General features: G+C 37.0%; 1 protein-coding gene across 1 annotated transcript in view; it reads right to left on the reverse strand.

The window, feature by feature from the left end:
• Positions 1-336: 336 nt before the first annotated feature.
• Positions 337-20,128, reverse strand: part of hdlbpb (high density lipoprotein binding protein b) — a 20,335-nt gene continuing 543 nt past the window's right edge. Inside the window, exons 2-28 of the mRNA XM_058794330.1 lie at positions 19,485-19,564; positions 18,380-18,478; positions 16,999-17,147; positions 16,669-16,884; positions 16,381-16,587; positions 16,084-16,299; positions 10,344-10,550; positions 10,149-10,256; positions 9,322-9,426; positions 9,034-9,112; positions 8,538-8,677; positions 8,323-8,427; positions 8,101-8,214; positions 7,733-7,819; positions 7,324-7,455; positions 7,002-7,220; positions 6,628-6,849; positions 6,326-6,544; positions 4,844-4,982; positions 4,615-4,730; positions 4,414-4,518; positions 3,561-3,695; positions 3,296-3,439; positions 2,999-3,178; positions 1,811-1,927; positions 1,570-1,719; positions 337-1,470 (exon numbers count right to left, since the gene is read on the reverse strand). Coding sequence (XP_058650313.1) covers positions 1,378-1,470; positions 1,570-1,719; positions 1,811-1,927; positions 2,999-3,178; positions 3,296-3,439; positions 3,561-3,695; positions 4,414-4,518; positions 4,615-4,730; positions 4,844-4,982; positions 6,326-6,544; positions 6,628-6,849; positions 7,002-7,220; positions 7,324-7,455; positions 7,733-7,819; positions 8,101-8,214; positions 8,323-8,427; positions 8,538-8,677; positions 9,034-9,112; positions 9,322-9,426; positions 10,149-10,256; positions 10,344-10,550; positions 16,084-16,299; positions 16,381-16,587; positions 16,669-16,884; positions 16,999-17,147; positions 18,380-18,455 — 3,780 coding nt within the window. The 5' untranslated portion in view covers positions 18,456-18,478; positions 19,485-19,564 and the 3' untranslated portion in view covers positions 337-1,377. The remainder of the gene's footprint in view (positions 1,471-1,569; positions 1,720-1,810; positions 1,928-2,998; positions 3,179-3,295; positions 3,440-3,560; positions 3,696-4,413; positions 4,519-4,614; positions 4,731-4,843; positions 4,983-6,325; positions 6,545-6,627; positions 6,850-7,001; positions 7,221-7,323; positions 7,456-7,732; positions 7,820-8,100; positions 8,215-8,322; positions 8,428-8,537; positions 8,678-9,033; positions 9,113-9,321; positions 9,427-10,148; positions 10,257-10,343; positions 10,551-16,083; positions 16,300-16,380; positions 16,588-16,668; positions 16,885-16,998; positions 17,148-18,379; positions 18,479-19,484; positions 19,565-20,128) is intronic.

Below are 20,128 nucleotides of genomic sequence, written 5' to 3' on the forward strand. Positions count from 1 at the left end.
TAGCTAAATTTGTTGCTAGGTGCTTTTGGAAGAAAAAGTTGCTAGGGTAGTCTGAAAAGTTGCTAAATTTAGCAACAAAATTGCTAAATTGGCAACACTGGTGCAGTATGCAGTTTAGCCAATCACAACACACCAGCCCAACTAACCAATCTGAGCCCATTGCCCGTTTCTGAGGGATTGGTTTCATAGAATCAGGAAGTCAACCGGTCGTTCAAATGACAGAGGAGAAAGCGGCTTAAAATAAAGGTGAAATATATGAAAAATAAGGTGTTTTTTAACAAACGAAACACGAAGACATGTTATATTGCACCCCATAAACACAATCAAGCAAAGAAAAAAAGCAGTAAACCACCCCTTTAATTATAGTCTTTTACTTTGAAATCTTCTGTTAATAAACAACTTTCCAAGAGACTTTTCATTTGAAATCTTGAGTTTGTCATGTATGCTCTGGTTGAAAAATGGAAATCTTATGAAATTAAAATCACAAATCTCTTCATTTCCTGCACTTTTGAGGAGTTAAAGACAAAAGGTGAGGTGAAAAATACTTCAAATATAAACAGCAAATTGAACATTTTGAGATTCAAAGTATATCACACAACACACACTTCTTTTGAAAATTAGCTACGTTTAACACACACACACAAAATAATACCCAGAAGCAAAAGAAACCAAACATACTGCAAAATAATACCTAATGCTTTTTATGCTTCAAAACCATCCACACTCATCAGTTTGAATATTCAGTCACTGAAGAAAATCAATAAATAACAGACATATATATATATATATATACACTAATAAATACAGAAAACTTTTTGAAAAAAGTTCAGTATTGACCAGCCTTCATCTCTCTTACAGTACAGAGTGAAAACTCAGCATACCGAGTGCATTTAGATGGATCACACACGCACACACACTCTCTCTCACTCACTCACACACACACACACACACAGAGAGAGAGAGCAATAAAAATAACAGTAAAAACCATCAAGGACTTAAAAAAAGAACTCATACACAGTGAACTAGGGGTTCTCTTGCAATAAATAGTCCAAGAAATAAAAACATCTGCCTCGTTCTTCAATGCCTAGCCATTTGTCCAGGATAATTTCGGTAACTGCTACTTGAGGTTCCGCTTCTGTTATTTCAGACTGGCACAACAGGAACTGGCGTGTGACCACCTGCGGGCAGTTGAGGAGTGTTGAAGAACATTTATCCACCAATGATAAGGAACTATTCAGGCAAAGGAAGGAGAGGACAGAAGTAACTCCTCCACGGGCACTAAAAGCACCAGAAGAAAGACAAGAGCAAAAATATGGAATGTTCTTGTTCTCAATTGCCAGAGATGTGAAATCTGGAGTCAGAACAAATCTGTTTCGTTCAGCACTTTTTGGGTCCCCATGCAGATGTCTGTTTAGGTGCTATTCCAGATCCGAACGTGGGGAACTCTTCGGCACTGCTCATGTCTGGTGCCTGAATGTTGCAAAAAGAAAAAAAGGAAATCATTAATATGACAATGATAGTGACAGCAGGAAATCAAGGGTTTACCGTGGTAAACATATTCTTTTAAACCTTGTTGCCTTGTGCATTCCAAGGGGCATCCCGCACAACAAAGCCTTTAGCTAGAGCTTTGCTGTCCTCGTCATTTCCTCCTGTCCCCATCGTCTTTGAAGGAGGCTTCATATAAGCTGCCATAGTCTCTGTCTCTGTGACACTCAACATCTAAGAGGGAAGATGAGTGAGCGAGGATCCAAAAGAAAGGAAAACACAAGTGATGGAATATATCTGTTTAGAAAGAAGATTCCCGACTCACATATTCTTCTTCCAGGTTAAGTAGATGGTCAATGGCGTTATCAACATTCTCCGGCAGTCCAGTTACAGTAACCTTGCTCGGGTCCTCAGAACCTGGCTGAGGAAACCGTATATCAACCTAAAATAAAGAAGAAAATGAAGGATCCCATGAACCAAATAGAGATATAGCTATTATTTGGCTGAATTATTCATTTTCAATATGTATTTTTATTATTAAATACTTGTATTACTAAATGTTTTAATAACTAAATGTTTTTCTTAAGTATTAATATCAAGTTAATTAATACTAACAACAATAGTCATAATAATAGTTATTATTATTATAAATATTACTACTATTCTTATAAATATTGTTGTTGTTATACTTTTAATATTATAATGATAAATATTATGACTACAAATTTTAGATGTTATATAGTTATGCCACTATTGGCGAATAAAAGAGTTTGTTTTAAATTATTTTTTCTAAATTATTAATTATTATTATTATTACTGATGATGGTAATTGTTTTAATATAACAGTAATAATACAAATTGTTGTTGTTATTATTGATCACTATGAGACTTAAATAAACAATAGTAAAAGTAAACAATTGTTCAAGTAAACAATAACAATAGTAAATAATTTTATTGGTGATTGTAATTATTTTTAATAATAATAATAGTTAATAAATATTACAATGATGTTATTGATCATTATTATCATTTGTAATATTATTATGATGTTAAATATTAGTGATGGAAATCATTTTTAATAATAGTTAATACTTATAATAATGATTGTTATTGATCATCATCATCATTAATATTATTATGATTCTGATGTTAAATATTGGTGATGGCAATTATTTTTTAATGATAATAATAGTATAATAAATATTATAATGATGGTTATTGATCATCATTATCAATATTATTATTATGTTTATGATGTTAAATATTGGTGATGTAATTAATAACAGTTAATAATAATAATCGTCATTATTCATCATTCATTCATCATTATTAATTACTATTATGATTATGATGTTAAATATTGGTGATGGTTATTATTTTTTAATAATAATAATAATAATTAATAATTAACAGTGATTGTTATTGAGCATTATTATTATTATGTTAAATATTATGACTAATTTAGATGTTCTACACTTTTGTCACTATTGGCAAATATGCAAAGCATTCTTACTTTGAACTCCTCCATGAGTTTCCGAATGGCTTTGCCGCGTGCTCCGATGATGCGTGCGTGGACCCGCCGGTCCAGCCGGATGTCCTCACTCACCATATCCTGCAGCGCTGCCACCAGCTGCTCTATAGCCGCCCTGGCCTCGTTAGCATTCCTCTCATAACCCGAGATCACGATTACATCCTAGAGGGAGACAGAGTCGCGTGAAGAAAGACTGACAGGTATGAAAGGTATGAATGCTATGAGCTGCTTTAAACCAGTCTGGGTTAAAGAATCTTCTTAAACAATCTGCTTTCATACCTGCTGCTCATCACCCTTATCAGGGAACTGCACATTGACATCGTAGTCTTTGCGTATTTGAGAGATGACAGCTCCTTTGCGGCCTATAATTTTGGGGTGATATTTGGGTTCTACTGAGAGCGTCACCTTATAGCTCCGTAAAGCCTACAAACAGGCAAGAAAAAAGAATATATATCTTATTTCAAGAAGTAAATCTCAGATTGTATATGGATATACATAGCATGTTGTCTAATGTCAGCGGAGTGGTTTTGAGCAGAGGTTGTACCCGATCTTCCTGCTCCGCCTGCAGCTCCTTGACTCTCTCCAGCAGTCCCTGTTTGGCCCGCTCCACACTGGCCACCTGTCCTGTGATCTTTATGATATCTGACTGTTGCTCAGGCTGAGGAACCCAAATGTTGACCTATACAGCACAGTATAACCAGACACATTAACATTCACTCATCAGTTGGACTTTCTTTCATTAAACACAAAGGCAGGTGCAATTTGTTTGACAGTAATTTGTAAGGAAAACAGCAGCTTGGACATTATTCTAAACATATTCTTTTTTGTTCTACAGAAGAAAATAAAATGAGGGTGATGTAATTTTCATTTTTGGCTGTACTGTCCCATTAACAGGATTGTGTTGGATTGTTTATGCTTACACGTTAAAAACTTTTGGGTCAGTACAATTTTTTGTTTTTAAACAAATTACTACTTTTATTCAACAAGGATGCATTAAATTGATCTAAAGTGAAAGTAGAAACATTTATAATATTACAAAAGATTTCTATTCAAATAAAATGCTGTCTAGTCATCAAAGAATCTTGAAATATGGTATCATGGTTTACACAAGAATATTGAGCAGCACAACTGTTTTCAACTTTGATAATAATATGAAATGTTTCTTGAGCACCAATCAGCATATTAGAACAATTTCTGAAGGATCTTGTGACACTGAAGACTGAAGTAAAATAGAATTTTTATTAAAATACAAAACAGTTGTAATAGTATTTGATAATATTACTGTCTTTATTTTTGATCAAATAAATGCAACCTTGACGAGCAGTTCTTTCAAAAACACAATCTTATTAACCACAAACTTTTGAATGGTAGTACAAAGTACAATTCAACGTCTCTACCTCATAGTCCTCCATCATTTTCCTTATTCCAGCTCCTTTCTGTCCTATGATGTAACGATGAAGGTCATAGGAAACCTCAACATCAATCGTCACAGGAACTAAGGCCTAGAATGCAAAAAGGAAGGAAAAATGGGATAAAGAGAATGAAAACCAATCCACCACAGGACGGAAGAGACAGCTAGAATTTCCAGAATTCCTTACAAGTAAAGCTGCACGAGCCAGCTCGCACTTTTCAGCTCGACCCGTCACAGTGATGATATCGCACTTCCGAGGGATGAGGTCCGTATCCCCGTTCTCTTGAGATGCAGCTTCCTGAGCTGCCAGCCACAAATACATACAAGAAATAACACAGCTTGTAAATATTCTAGTCAAATCATTTAATAGAATGAGAAAAAATGTCAAAACTAATTTGAGAGTGTAAGGAAGAGACCTGCAGACTCATCTCTGTCTGGAAATTTGATCTGAACTTCATTTTCCCGTGTAATTTGTTGTATTTTGCAGCCTTTGGGTCCCATGATGGCTCTGTGGTACCGCTGAGGAATTAACACCTCCACATTCACCTGTGACTCCTGATGACACATTAGCAGATAATGACAATCAATCAATCAATCAATCAATCAATCAATCTATACATACAGTGGTGGCCAAAATTGTTAGAACACCTGACAGATCTGAAAATATTGACCCTTTTTTGCCTCCAAAAACATTATTTCATTTCATAATGTTCACGAAACATGCAGATGGTTGCGCTGAGCAAAACAAAATTAGTTCGATGTGGTTGAGGTCCGTATACACACACACACACACACACACACACATACTGTACATATACATACACACACACACACACACACACACACAATACATATACACACACACACACACACATACATATATATATATATATATATATATATATATATATATATATATATATATATATATATATGTGTGTGTGTGTATATATATATATATGTGTGTGTGTGTGTGTATATATATATATATACACACATACTGTACATATACATATACACACACACACACACACACACACACACACATATATATATATATATATATATATATATGTGTGTGTTTGTATGTATATGTACAGTATGTGTGTGTGTGTGTATATATATATATACACACATACTGTACATATACATATACACACACACACACACACACATATATATATATATATATATATATATACACACTAGTGCTGTCGAACGATTAATCACGTCCAAAATAAGTTTTGTTTACATAATGTGTGTGTGCTGTGTATATTTATTATGTATATACAAATACACACACATACAATATATATTTTGAAAATAATTACATATATTTACATGTATATATTTATAGTCATATAATTTAAATTATATATAAATATATTTAATATAAACATAACATATTTTTCTTATATACATGTAATTGTTAAGGATAACAATATGAATATGTGAACATGTTATTAGTGTTTCTTCTCTGAAGTCTCTTATTCTCATTAACGCTGCATTTATTTCATGGAAAATACTGTAAAAAAAGTTATATTCTGAAATATTGTTTCAGATTAAAATAACTATTTTCTACTTTAATATATTTAAAATTTTTATATATTCCTGTGATGGTAAAGCTGAATTTTCAGTAGCCATTGCTCCACTCTTCAGTGTCACATGATCCTTTAAAAATTATTTTAATATGCTTTCTAATATTTTGTGGAAACCATGATACTTTTTTTTCAGGAATCTTTGATGAATAAAAAGTACAAAAGAACAGAAGTTTTTTTAAATATATTTTTGTTGATCAATTCTTTTAAAAACTGAACAGCAGTGTATATACAGTTCTTGGTAGAAAAGTCACTGCATTTACATGCAATATGTATACATGAATTATATATGAAACTCACAAGATCTCGAACGATTTCCTGAATGCGTTTCTTAGCAATGTCAACACACTCTCTGGGTCCTTTGAGTGTGATACTGTCACTGTGTGTGCCCGTGCGAGGAAAGCTAACAGCTACACCGCCATATTCCTCCGCCAACTCTCTCAACACCTGCCCTCTCCGACAGACGAAGTGACGGTGATGCCGGGGATCCACGACCATACTGTCCTCTATCACATCATCCTGAAAAGAAAGGACAGATGAACTGCAGGAAGTGCATTCAAAGAAACACTAACTCAAATATTTTACTTTCTCTTCTGGCATACCAGATTTTTAATGAGGGTCTCCAGCTCTTTCTGCGCAAGCCATACAGCCTCCTCTTTACCCATGATGGTAATGTGCTCCTGTTCTGGTTCATCTGGTGATGGGAAGATGATACGTGCTCCGGTTCGATCCCGTACCCGTCGGATATTAGCTCCTCCTCTGCCTATCAGGAACTTGTGGTATTCTGGCTTAGCTTGAAGCTCCACTGAGAAGTTGTTGACTTGCTGATGGGACAAAAAAAAAAGGAAATGTCTCACATAGACTGAATGACTCAAAACTTCTAATTAGTCATGCGATTATGAAAATTCTAACAGCGTTTTCTGCGCTGCTGTTTTTTTTTTGCTTTTCTGCTTTAAATCTTCATCTCATTACTCACCTTCTCCTCCGCCAACTGCAGCAGTTGTCTCCTGGCTCTCTCCACCTCCTCTGCAGGACCTCGGATAGTGACCTTGTCCAACCCTGAGCCCTCCGCTGGGAAGTGGATGTGAACACCCCCACACTCTTCCATCACAGAGCGCACCAGACTGCCCTTGGATCCAATCAGAGAGTTGTGCAGTTTGGCTGGGATGGAAACCTCAGCCTCCTTCAGGTTGGCCTGGGAGAATTGAAAGATCAAGCGAGAATGTGTGAGAGAAGAAAAACTAAGAGCACTGGGAATTACACCTATAATACATTTTCTAGCTTCCTGATTCTCTCACCAGCTCTTTCTGAATGGCGAGAATCCGATCTCGTGCGGCTTCACAGCTGTTCTTCTTGCCAGTTATTACAATCATCTCAGAGTTGCTGTTTTCCGTTGGGAGATCAATCTTGGTGTTGGTCTCCTCACGTATCTATATAGATTTACACAGCAACAATTTCTCTTATTACACAATATTTAAATAGCAGTTAATCCCACAAAAATGGAAATGCGTTTTCCATTGGCGTCATACACCAATGCTCTCAGTGCTTTTATGGTCCTTTTTTTGTCACATTAAGTAAAAATTCTTTGAAATAAAGGGAAAAAAAAAAAGAGACATACTGATTTTGGGAACCAAATGTTTTTGTTGCAATATTAAAAACAAGTCATTTTTACAAATCTAAATAAAATGGCAGACTTTGTCTCTTCACCTTTTTAATGTTGGCACCTCCTTTGCCAATGATGTTTTTGTGGAACTGCTTGTGGATGGGTACAGAAATTGAGAAGCTGCTCTCAACCTAATAATATGAACATAGAATTAAAAATATAACATAATATGAAACACACTAAACCTCAATGTCATTCAAAGAGTTAAACAACTTCTCAGATGCTTTGCTTTAAAACAGAAAAAGTGCCTTAACTACAATAGCATTGCAAGAAATTGTCATCTGTAGGCTGAGTATGATCATTTCATAGCTGTCTGAGCACATAATAGCTGCTCTTTCTTTGACCTTGTATTAGTCACAAAGCAAATGTTATCTGAGAACAGGAAAGAAGCTAGAGGAAATTACTCTTGTACCAGCTCAGCGATGAGTTTCTGCAGAAACTTCGTACATTTCTCCACTTCGTTTTTAGGCCCTCTGAGCTGTACAATGTCACTTTTCTGTTGCTGGTCTGGAAAGATGATAATGACCTACGAAAATGAAACCATCTGTGTGAAATCATCTCTCATGTAATGCTATAAAAAATATGCAGCAGAATATAGATGTTGCTGCATTTTACAAAATGAAGCTGTGAGCACCTCAGGGAACTTGTCCCGTACTTCTTTGATCTTCTCTCCTTTCTGCCCAATGATAGTGCGGTGAAACTTCTGCTCTATTATCAGGTCTTTCGTGCGTTCATTTTCCTAAAGATGCCAGAAAATGACAAATCTTAAACCATGCAGGCAAATGTGCCAGATAGCTTCCTAATCTCATATGCAGAGTGCTCTTGTGATTTCCATATAGAACGTCTCACCATGCGCTGGGCCATGTCCATCAGTTCCTTGCGAGCGAGCTGAACTCCCTGAGGATCGCCCTCGATACGAACCAGCCCACAGCGCTCCGAGTCCTGAGGAATCCTCACTGATACCTTATACTGCTCCTTTATCCGATTTACTGGGAAAAGCACCAATAATTCATTTATCTGCACTGTTCACTGATCAAATATATTATGGATAACTCAAAGTGTCACAGAATTAGATTCAGTGTGCAACACAGTCATTCATTTTTCTCAGGTTCTGTGGTAATGACAACACATGAAATATTATATTTAAACAGAGAGGGAGATGTACATTTGCAGCTGTTGCATACTGACATTGTGCACTGCTTGCAATCAAATAATGTGTAAAACCACAATTATTTGACTATTCAAACATCACTTTTCTATCTGTGCTATGAGCTCTGTTTCTATCCAGACATCCCACACTGACTAAAGTTTCAGATTCAACACGTCAGGAAGGGTTTAAACTTACTGTTGGCCCCGTTTTTGCCAATGAGATGTCTGTGGAAACGCTGGTCAATGTTGATCTCTGCAAAGTCCATTCTTGCCAACTGGAGGGAGGAAAATAAAATACTTGAGGACTATACCTAAACTGTTTATATTCCACAAACACAGAAACCTGAAGAACAAACCATAATTGAAATCTTACAATTATAAGAAATGAAGCAACCTTTTTTAGCAACCAAATTTCCTCTATTTTTATTCCGTTATATCTTCATTTTAAAAACAAGAGCAAAAAGAAATTTGAGGGTTCTCTTACTAGGTCTTTGATGATCTCCTGTATCTGAGCCCGAGCTTGTTCTACCTCCTCCGTTGGTCCCTCCAGACTGATACGTTCCTCTCCATCAGTAAACTCTATATGCACCTGATGATGACAAACAGCCGGTTAAATGTCTGAAATGTGGTTAACACAAGTTATTTTCACTCTTTATACTATGAAATAAAACATAATATTACCCCACTCATGATTTTTTCTTGAAAAAGGTGGTTGTTAACAAGTGGCTTAATCGGACTATTGAGGTTGACTGAGACATCAAAAAACTTCACACTACACAGGTAAACTCATCTACTCACTAGTCTGCTTTTACAGTCTCGTTGTGTTTATACTTGCAAACTAACTCAAACTTTCAAACTTGAAGATTTTAAATGAAGTTTGAAAAGGTTCACAGAAGCTTGGTGGTGATGACTTCTGGTGATTGTATTTAGGCTTTAAAGAGACGATTCAAAAATGAAAATTCTGACATTAATTATTCACCCTCATGTCATTCCAAACCCGTAAAACCTTTGTTCATCTTCAGAACACATATTAAGATATTTTTGATGAAATCCGAGAGCTTTCTGGCCATCAGTGGTTCAACCGTAATGTTATGAAGCTACGAGAATATGTTTTGTGCGCAAAGAAAACAAAAATAATGACTTTGTTCAACGATTTCTTCTTTTGTGGGTCACCTTTCTGGGCCTTGAACGTGGTAGGACCCTTACTGTCTATGAGGGTCAGAGAGCTCTCAGATTGTGTTCCGAAGATGAATGAAGGTCTTACGGGTTTGGAACGACATGAGGGTGACTTCTCATTTAAATGTTCCAAACCTTAGGCAGCAGCTGAGTAATGCGACTGATGTTTTGTCCTTTTTTGCCAATGATGAAACGATGGAGCCAAGCCGGAGCAATCACCTCAACGACTATCACACTTTTAGCCTGCAAAACACAAAAGTGGCTTGTGAAAAGCTGCCTTTTAAATGCATTCTGTTGAAAATAAGGCCAAAAAATGCCAAAACAACTGACCTTGGCGTACACCTGCGTAAGAGCCGGACCCAGTTTATCTGGTTCTCCTCTGAGGATGATGGTTTCAGATGCAGAGTCCAGAGGGGGCATCTCCACAGACACCCCCGTGTTCTCCAGGATCTCCTGCAGGGTGTTGCCCTTGGGGCCTACTATGTACTTATGTTGTGACTTTTTCACCTCCACTGAGATTGTGGTCGTTTTTCGTTTCTGCTTGTGAATATTAAGAAGTAGGTCAGGAAATTTCACCAGGCTTTAAATGTGGAATTTCACATTTCTCTGTGCGTGTACACAAAGTTTCTTATACTCACTAAGGCTGCATTTATTTGATCAAAAATACAGTAAAAACAGTAATACTGTGAAATATTATTATAATTTTTAAATAACAGCTTCCTTTTTGCACATATTGTAAAATGTAATTTATTCCCGTGATGGCAAAGCTGAATCCAGTCTTTAATCTCAAATGATCCTTCAGAAATCTTTTTTTTTTTTTTTTTCTGATTTGGTACTCAAAAAACATTCCTTAATTTTATAAATGTTAAAATGTTGTGCTGCTTAAAGGTGACATACCATGAAAATCTGACATTTTCAGTGCTATATACGGGTCCCCAGTGCATCTACCAACCCAGAAAATGTGAAAAAGAACAACCAAGTTCTTCTTCAACTAAGCTTTTCTCTGCAAGCTTGTGAAAAAACAAGCTGCTCAGATTTTGTTATGTATTGTGATACCCTTTAATCTGCAAGTTTCCACCCATGGCGCCACCATTGTGTTTTCGCAAGCGACAACGGTGTACTAGTTCTAATGCCATGGCAAAAGTTCGAGCAAAGCATGCTAACTGTTCTGTCTTTGGCTGTACTGACAAGCACAGAACACTATTTAGAGTCCCAGTCTCGGAGGAGACAAGAGAGCAGTGGATTTATTTACTGTATATTTCACTGCAGCAATAAGACATGAAAGAGAACTCAGTTAAGTACTCATATGCTGTGTGACAGCCACTTTCTTGTGCGCGTGCTTCGGATGTGTGCGCTCAGAAAACCAAAGTAAACTAATATGGTTTAAAACGCATGATTTCAGCGCGATAGACATGATAATAAAAACCAAACAGTTGTTTTTAGTAGAGTATCTGAGGAACGAGCTGTAAAGGCACAGCCCTATTCTGGAAAAGGGGGCGGGTAGCAGCAGCTCATTTGCATTTAAAGAGACATTCAAGAAAACAGCATGTTTCTGCTTGTACTCAAATTAGCCATTTTCAAAATGATATAACAAACGATCTGTGGGTATTTTGAGCTGAAACTTCACAGACACATTCTGGGCACACCTGAGACTTATATTACATCTTGCAAAACGGGGCATAATAGGTCTCCTTTATTATTTTTGTATACACCGTGTTTCTGAATAATAAAAAGTTCAAAAGAGCAGCATTTTTTTTAAAACAGATTTTTTGTTACATTATAAATAGTGGTCGACCGATATATCGCTAAAGCCTATATATCGGCCGATATTTGGCATTTTTCAAATATCGGCATAAGCCAATAAGTTTCTGTTTGGCCGATGCATTCGAGGCGAACTTTTATTTTGACGGCACTGATAACGGCAGTGCCTGAGCACACAGTGCTCACCATAGATATGTATGGTGCTCACATTCTCCCTCTTGTTCGCTGTCGTCGTTAACAACTGTTCTGTCCAATACGGAAAGAAAAAGTATGTCTAATAATCAGATAGAACTGTTAAACAAAGGGATTAAAATGTATACAAAAAAGTATGAAACAAACTACAAAGTCATGATAGATAAACTGAAGAAAAATATAGAGACTTGGCGAGTACTCCCTTTAACAATGATTGGTCGTGTTAACGCAATCAAAATGGTTACTTTACCTAGATTTCTTTATTTGTTTCAAAACATTCCTATCTTTTTAACCCAGTCATTCTTTAAAACACCTGATACTGTAATCATGCCGATTAGCTGAGGATATAGAGCTCATCGTATATCTAAAGCGCATATTTGTAAAACAAAAGAGGTAGGAGGCCTAGGTCTTCCCTGTTTTCAGCCTTACTACTGGGCAGCCAATCTAAGGGCATTATTGTATTGGTGGATTGCATGCCCCGGGAAATTGAACGCTACCATTCCTGCTTGGCTGGCTATTGAGCGGGATATGCAGGAATCCTGCCTCCCTGCTTTACTTTTTGCAGAAAACAAACCTATCAGAACACTTAAGTAAACCCTATTGTTGTAAATTCTCTTTAGATTTGGTATCAGCTCAGGATCTTTAACTCTTTAAAGTCCCTCAGACCTGCTCACTTACCCCTATAGCTTGCAATCATGCATTCCCTCCATCACAGTCGGATAAAACATTTTTATCATGGAAATCTCCGCTGTCTATAAGAGATTTATATAGAGACAATGTATTTGCTTCTTTTGCTCAAATTTGGCCTACCTTCCTCTCATTTTTTCAGATATTTACAAGTACGGAATTATGTTAAAAGTAATACCTCTAATTTTGAAGTTTACAAGTCCCCTGAATATCTTTATTTATTTACAGTATGACCTCTGAACTCGACTCGAAGGGTCTTGTTTCTAGTATAAAGTTGTCCATAGATTGCACTACTCTCGTACCAAATTACATTCCATATATCCCTCTGTGTCCTCTTTATGTCTTAATTGCAAGTCCAATGAGGGTACATTGGCTCATTTATTTTGGTTCTGCCCAAAAATGTGTAAATTTTGGACTGAGGTTTTTTCTTTCTACTCAAAGGTACTTAAGATTAATTTTCCTCATGACCCTCTTATTGCAATATTAGGCTGGGCCCCCTTCTTAGCGAAGTATAGTTTCAATCAGATCCAAACAGTTAATATGGGATGACCATAGCAAAAAAAAAAAAAATTTGTTGATGTGGAACAAAGAGTTTGCGCCTAAATTTAAAACATGGCTCACAGAGCTCAGTAATGTGTTACATATGGAAAACATTTGATATGAGATTGCGGGTAAACCAAAGGGATTCATAAAGATTTGGAAGTCCTTCTTTGAATAAATGGAAGGTGACCAATGATAACTGAATTTAACCATTGTAACAATTCCCATAATTGGGTATGTATTGGTATAAGATGTTCCTTTTTTTTTTTTTTTTAAATGACTATGTGTATATGTAGAGACGGCTGTATGCACTTTTGTATAGATACACGAGTATGATCGATGTTTATGGAGGTGTATATGTATACTATATCTGGGTGTATGCATATGTGCATCAGTACATTGATTACAATGTCATTACGGTTTTAAATTTTTCATTAATTTTTTAATTATTTGTTAAAAAATTTTTCCTTTGATTTGCTGGCATGGGGGTTGGAGGATTGTTCTCTGAAATGTGAAAAGCTTAAAATAAAATATTCAAGAAAAAAAATGTATACAAAAAAGTATTATAACGATGGCTTTTATATTACTAGTAATAGAAAGCCAAACATTATAATACTTTCCCGTTTGTCGACTCGTCAACATTCAGCAAATACACATTTATATAATTTAAACAAATCTTTGAATGGTTAATGAACATTTAATTTCACAATCCTTGCAAACATAGCCGAATCCAGTTGTGAGATCTTGTGACATGTGTATCCTGCATGATCGCGTGTTCTCTGAGTGACTTTCGGTGCGAACTGAACACTTTAAACATTAAATACGTGATTTCAAATTATGCTGTGCTTTATGCATTTGCCCACCGTCATATTCATGTTATTTTCACTGTGTGATGTATGTAAAATGAGTGTTACCTTTGCTTTATTTGAAAAAATATGATTCCCAATGCACACAAACTTCCCTGAATACTGAGTGCTCTGTTGGTTACAGTGTTTACTTCCTTTTAAATTATTTTAAATTTAAATTTAATCCATTTTAATTCAAATAAATACAATTATATCAGCCATCATCGGTCCACCTGCTTTCCAAGATATCGGCATCGGCCGTCAAAAAACCAATATCGGTCGACCACTAATTATAAATGTCTTTATTGTCACTTCTGATCAATTTAATGCACCCTTGGTGAATAAAGGTATTAATTTATATATATATACAGTGAGGAAAATAAGTATTTGAACACCCTGCTATTTTGCAAGTTCTCCCACTTAGAAATCATGGAGGGTCTGAAATTGTCATCGTGGGTGCATGTCCACTGTGAGAGACATAATCTAAAAAAAATCCAGAAATCACAGTGTATGATTTTTAACTATTTATTTGTATGATACAGCTGCAAATAAGTATTTGAACACCTGAGAAAATCAATGTTAATATTTGGTACAGTAGCCTTTGTTTGCAATTACAGAGGTCAAAGCGTTTCCTGTAGTTTTTCACCAGGTTTGCACACACTGCAGGAGGGATTTTGGCCTCCTCCACACAGATCTTCTCTAGATCAGTCAGGTTTCTGGCCTGTCGCTGAGAAACACGGAGTTTGAGCTCCCTCAAAGATTCTCTATTGGGTTTAGGTCTGGAGACTGGCTCGGCCACGCCAGAACCTTGATATGCTTCTTACAGAGCCACTCCTTGGTTATCCTGGCTGTGTGCTTGGTCATTGTCATGTTGGAAGACCCAGCCTCGACCCATCTTCAATGCTCTAACTGAGGGAAGGAGGTTGTTCCCCAAAATCTTGCAATACATGGCCCCGGTCATCCTCTCCTTAATACAGTGCAGTCGCCCTGTCCCATGTGCAGAAAAACACCCCAAAGCATGATGCTACCACCCCATGCTTCACAGTAGGGATGGTGTTCTTGGGATGGTACTCATCATTCTTCTTCCTCCAAACACGTTTAGTGGAATTATGACCAAAAGTTCTATTTTGGTCTCATCTGACCACATGACTTTCTCCCATGACTCCTCTGGATCATCCAAATGGTCATTGGCAAACTTAAGTCGGGCCTGGACATGTGCTGGTTTAAGCAGGGGAACCTTCCGTGCCATGCATGATTTCAAACCATGACGTCTTAGTGTATTACCAACAGTAACCTTGGAAGCGGTGGTCCCAGCTCTTTTCAGGTCATTGACCAGCTCCTCCCGTGTAGTTCTGGGCTGATTTCTCACCTTTCTTAGGATCATTGAGACCCCACGAGGTGAGATCTTGCATGGAGCCCCAGTCCGAGGGAGATTGACAGTCATGTTTAGCTTCTTCCATTTTCTAATGATTGCTCCAACAGTGGACCTTTTTTCACCAAGCTGCTTGGCAATTTCCCCGTAGCCCTTTCCAGCCTTGTGGAGGTGTACAATTTTGTCTCTAGTGTCTTTGGACAACTCTTTGGTCTTGGCCATGTTAGTAGTTGGATTCTTACTGATTGTATGGGGTGGACAGGTGTCTTTATGCAGCTAACGACCTCAAACAGGTGCATCTAATTTAGGATAATAAATGGAGTGGAGGTGGACATTTTAAAGGCAGACTAACAGGTCTTTGAGCGTCAGAATTCTCGCTGATAGACAGGTGTTCAAATACTTATTTGCAGCTGTATCATACAAATAAATAGTTAAAAAAATCATACATTGTGATTTCTGGATTTTTTTTTTAGATTATGTCTCTCACAGTGGACATGCACCTACGATGACAATTTCAGACCCCTCCATGATTTCTAAGTGGGAGAACTTGCAAAATAGCAGGGTGTTCAAATACTTATTTTCCTCACTGTATATATATATATATATATATATATATATATATATATAAAAACAATAACCAAAAATGATGCATGACAGTGTAATTGCGAATCACCTTCTCTTCGTAGATGGCCCGGATGTGGGCAATCGCCATGGCAACTGCCTCCTTCTCGCCGGTAATGACAATCTCATCTTTGGGTATGCTGGGTGGCGGGATGCTAATACGAGCTCCAGTCTCTTGACTAAGCTCTTGAACGAGTCGATTATATGCACCAGCGATGAATGGATGAAACGCCTTCTCAAAAGACAAACGTTCCACGGCACGCTTATCCTAAAGCAAAGAGTGAGGTCATAATAAGGCTGAATTACGAATGAAACACAAAACCTCATCTCATCTATCTTCGATGGTTACCTGTTCAGCAGAGATGAGCTGGATTTCATGGCGAGCTTTCTCAATGCCCTCCTTGGTGCCGGTGATACGGATGTTGGCGTTGGGATCATCAGAGCGGGGGATGGCAATCTTGGTGGCTGTTTTCAGCTCCAGCTCCTGCAACTTCTCCCCGTTCTTTCCGATCACAAATCGATGATGTTCTTTCGGAATAAGCACAGTCGCTGACGCCTGAGAAGTTTAGCATTAAAATATAACTTTTAACACACAGTAAAATGAATGGAATAAGAAATGCAAGACTCAAACAAGCACCTGAGTCTGCAGCCGGGCCACAATCTCCTTCCTCGCTTTCATAACCGAATCCAGTTTCCCAGTCACCATGATGGAGAGGCCTTGGTCCTTGGCAAGAGAGAGTTCGATATGTGCCCCGGTCTTCTGCATGATATCCAGGCACACTTTCGCCTCCTCACCTTCACCAAACTGACTGTTGTCTTTATATCGCCGCTCCTCCAAAGGAACATGGAACACCTAAAGGTGCAAAGAGAAGTAGAAAAAGTGTGTCAGGCGCTCAATAACACTGAAAAGATACAGTGCAGCTTAATAACACAGTATAAACCTTCTATGGATGATTATATATGTTACCTGAGTGATGACAGAGGCTTTGATGGGTCGGATTTTGCTCCAGGCACCTGCTGGCTCACCTGTCTTCTCACCTGGAGTGCCCTTGTCTGGTAAAGGTGGAAAGGCCTCCAGATAGGTGGGTATATATGCTTCATCTTCTGGCACACTACCTAACCACAGACAATAAGAAAAGGAATTGTAAAATGTACACAACAAATTTTCTTTGCATTATTTTGATAATAACACTATGATGCTTTATAAAGACAATCAACCAGTGTCATCCAGAACAAAGAAATACCAACTCTATAAACAATTATTGAAAATACTGACACATTTTTTTCTTTTTTGTACATCTTAGTTGATCAGTTTACTTCACCAACAGGGGTACATGAATTATATTAATTTAAGATTGATAATTATGTATGGAAATAATTATTTTATATTATAGAGACCAATTCTCACTGTTAACTAGTTGTGTATTAACATGCCTATTATTAGCGCTTATAAAGCACATACTGCATTAACAATATTCTACATCCCTAATCCTGCCCAATACCTAAGCTTAACAACTACCTTACTAACTATTAATAAGCAGCAAATTAGGAGTTTACGGAGGGAAAAAAAAACATAGTTCATGGTTTGTGAATAGCGAGAATTGGACCTTAAAATAAAGTGTATATTATAATTCCCAAAATTTATTTTTCAAAGAGACACTATTTACCATAATTTTGCATGAAAACATATGCTACAGCAGAATGCTTCACACACACACACTGTATGATTCAGATAAGAACAGCTCTGCTGTCACTGTCAAAGATAATTGTGACACACTGACAACTAGTAAACAGCACAAGTGTTCAGCATCAGTGTTCAAAAACAAAGAGATGTGTCTAAAGGCCCGTTGACACCAAGAACGATAACTATAAAGATAACGATAAAGATATAGTTCTAAAAATCTTTCTCAATCTTTAAGAACAGCAGAGTCCACACCACAGCTATAACGATAAAGGCACAGAGAAACGATATTGTTGGAATCACTTTCAGAATTATTTTTTACAGCTGATGAACAATAAAAACATTGACACCCAATCAGAATCAATCCTGCCATAATGAGCTCGAAAATTTAAAGCAGCAACGAGCGTTCACTTAGAATAAACCGACGATATTTTGTGGATGCTAATATAGTTATCATTCTCAGTGTGAACGGGGCTTAATACTAGCTTTAAAACTGTTCCAGTAACAAATCATTAGTATACATAATCTTTGCTGCTGCTACTAATGTATTTGCATATGCATTTTTTAATTCACTGTTACATCCGTTGTCGATTCCTGCCATTGGACATGCGATGAACTGTGGTACAAAAAATTAGTTTCACCCCTAATTTTGCCACAGTCGTCATACCTGTGATCGCAACGTCCTTCAAGCCACTGCGGTGCTCCGCAAAACTCTCCTGAGTCAACACTGCCACAGAGCTCATGTTTCAAGACCTGATCCGCTATCCTAGAGACCAGGAGGAAGAGGAGGGACACGTGGAGGGAAAATAGCAAAAAAACAACAATATAATAGCAGAGAATATCTAGCACAAACACACGGCCATCAATAAAACTAACTAAAAGAGCATAGCAGTAAGGGACTACTTTCATTTGAGAGATAAAGTGCATGCTGAGCTCTATTCTCAGCGGTTTCAGCAGCCCAGCAGGGCCCGACACACACTGGCATCTCCCTGAGCCCAACAGCATCTTTCTCCACCTGAGCTCTCCAATTAAAGACGCTGCAGCTGTGAAGTCTGACGAAAAGCCTTATGTGAGCTCTACTAATGTACCAATTATTGATCATTGTTTAAAACGATAACTGTTTAAAATGTTTCCAATCTTTTAGATGCCACGGACCCCCCAAATATGATCATCCTTTTCTAAGCCTATCCTAAAATTTAAAATGCATTCTTATATAAAGACCCATTTTATAAGGTGAAAAATGAATATTATAAACATGTCTAAAATATTGTTTAAAAAACAGTTAGATAAATTACATTATTACACATATTAACTTCTTCCATTACTCTACTGTTACATGTAATATTTAATTATTTTAATCGAAGGTTTTTTATTCATTTAATCACTTGATTACTTATTTGAATCCATTTTTATTTATTTTAAACAAATTTTTCATTTTAATCTTATTTTCACAAACTATTTTTTACATTATTTTTCTCTAAACTTTTCCACAGACTCCTTAGCGCTCCTTTGGAGCCCCTGGGGTCCCTGAACCCCAGATTAAAAACATCTGGTCTAATCAAGTGTAACTTTAAGAAGAAAGATGCGACAATGAAAATTATATATACATATATATTGCACTGAGAGTCACATTTTCTCTAAACAGTTTTCAGAAGACTTCACTGCAGCTTATAGACTGCACACGTGCATTAAAAACAAGTTATATTAAATTTTTAATATAAAAAATACGCTTTAATATCACAATCATGCCAAAGCCACACATTTTTACCCACCTGCAAAGGGTCAAAAACCAGAAAGTCCGTCCAGGTGGATGCTACAGAGAGCTCTTCAGTGTCAGTCTGTTTGTTCAGCCCTGTGTGGGTGAGGTTAACAAAGACAGATTGTAACCAGCCTTGTGATTACATACACAGCATAAAAAAACAGCATTTCGTGGCAAGGCCCCCTGAGGTTGACCAAGGAGGGGGGCCGAGTCACAGTGGTCTGTCCTGTGGGAGGCAATAGCTAGATGTGGTGCTATGGATAGCCTCCACTTCACTCTCAGGTGACTAGGTATCTAATTGGCATGTGGGTGTTTGTGCTTACTGTAGTGATGGCAAAAATACACACACACACACACACACTGTATTTACACATGGGATTGGCACATTTTACACATATTCATCTAACACTCATTGAGAGAGTAAATTACCCATGTAGTAGAATAATACATGTAATATAACAAATTTGGGCTAATAGGCTTGTCATTATTTTCTCATATTATGAGGATCTAATTGCCGAGTCTGCTCTTGTGGTGATAATAAATTTGTGCAGGAAAAAAATGCCTTATATACACAGCTAGGTATTGAGGGACCTATGCAAGCCACTTGCAAATTTTTTTTTTTTTCATAACCTGGGTGTTAAATATCAAAACAAACAA

This window comes from Onychostoma macrolepis, chromosome 12 (assembly GCF_012432095.1).
Source record: "Onychostoma macrolepis isolate SWU-2019 chromosome 12, ASM1243209v1, whole genome shotgun sequence".
NCBI classification, from domain to species: Eukaryota; Metazoa; Chordata; class Actinopteri; order Cypriniformes; family Cyprinidae; genus Onychostoma; species Onychostoma macrolepis.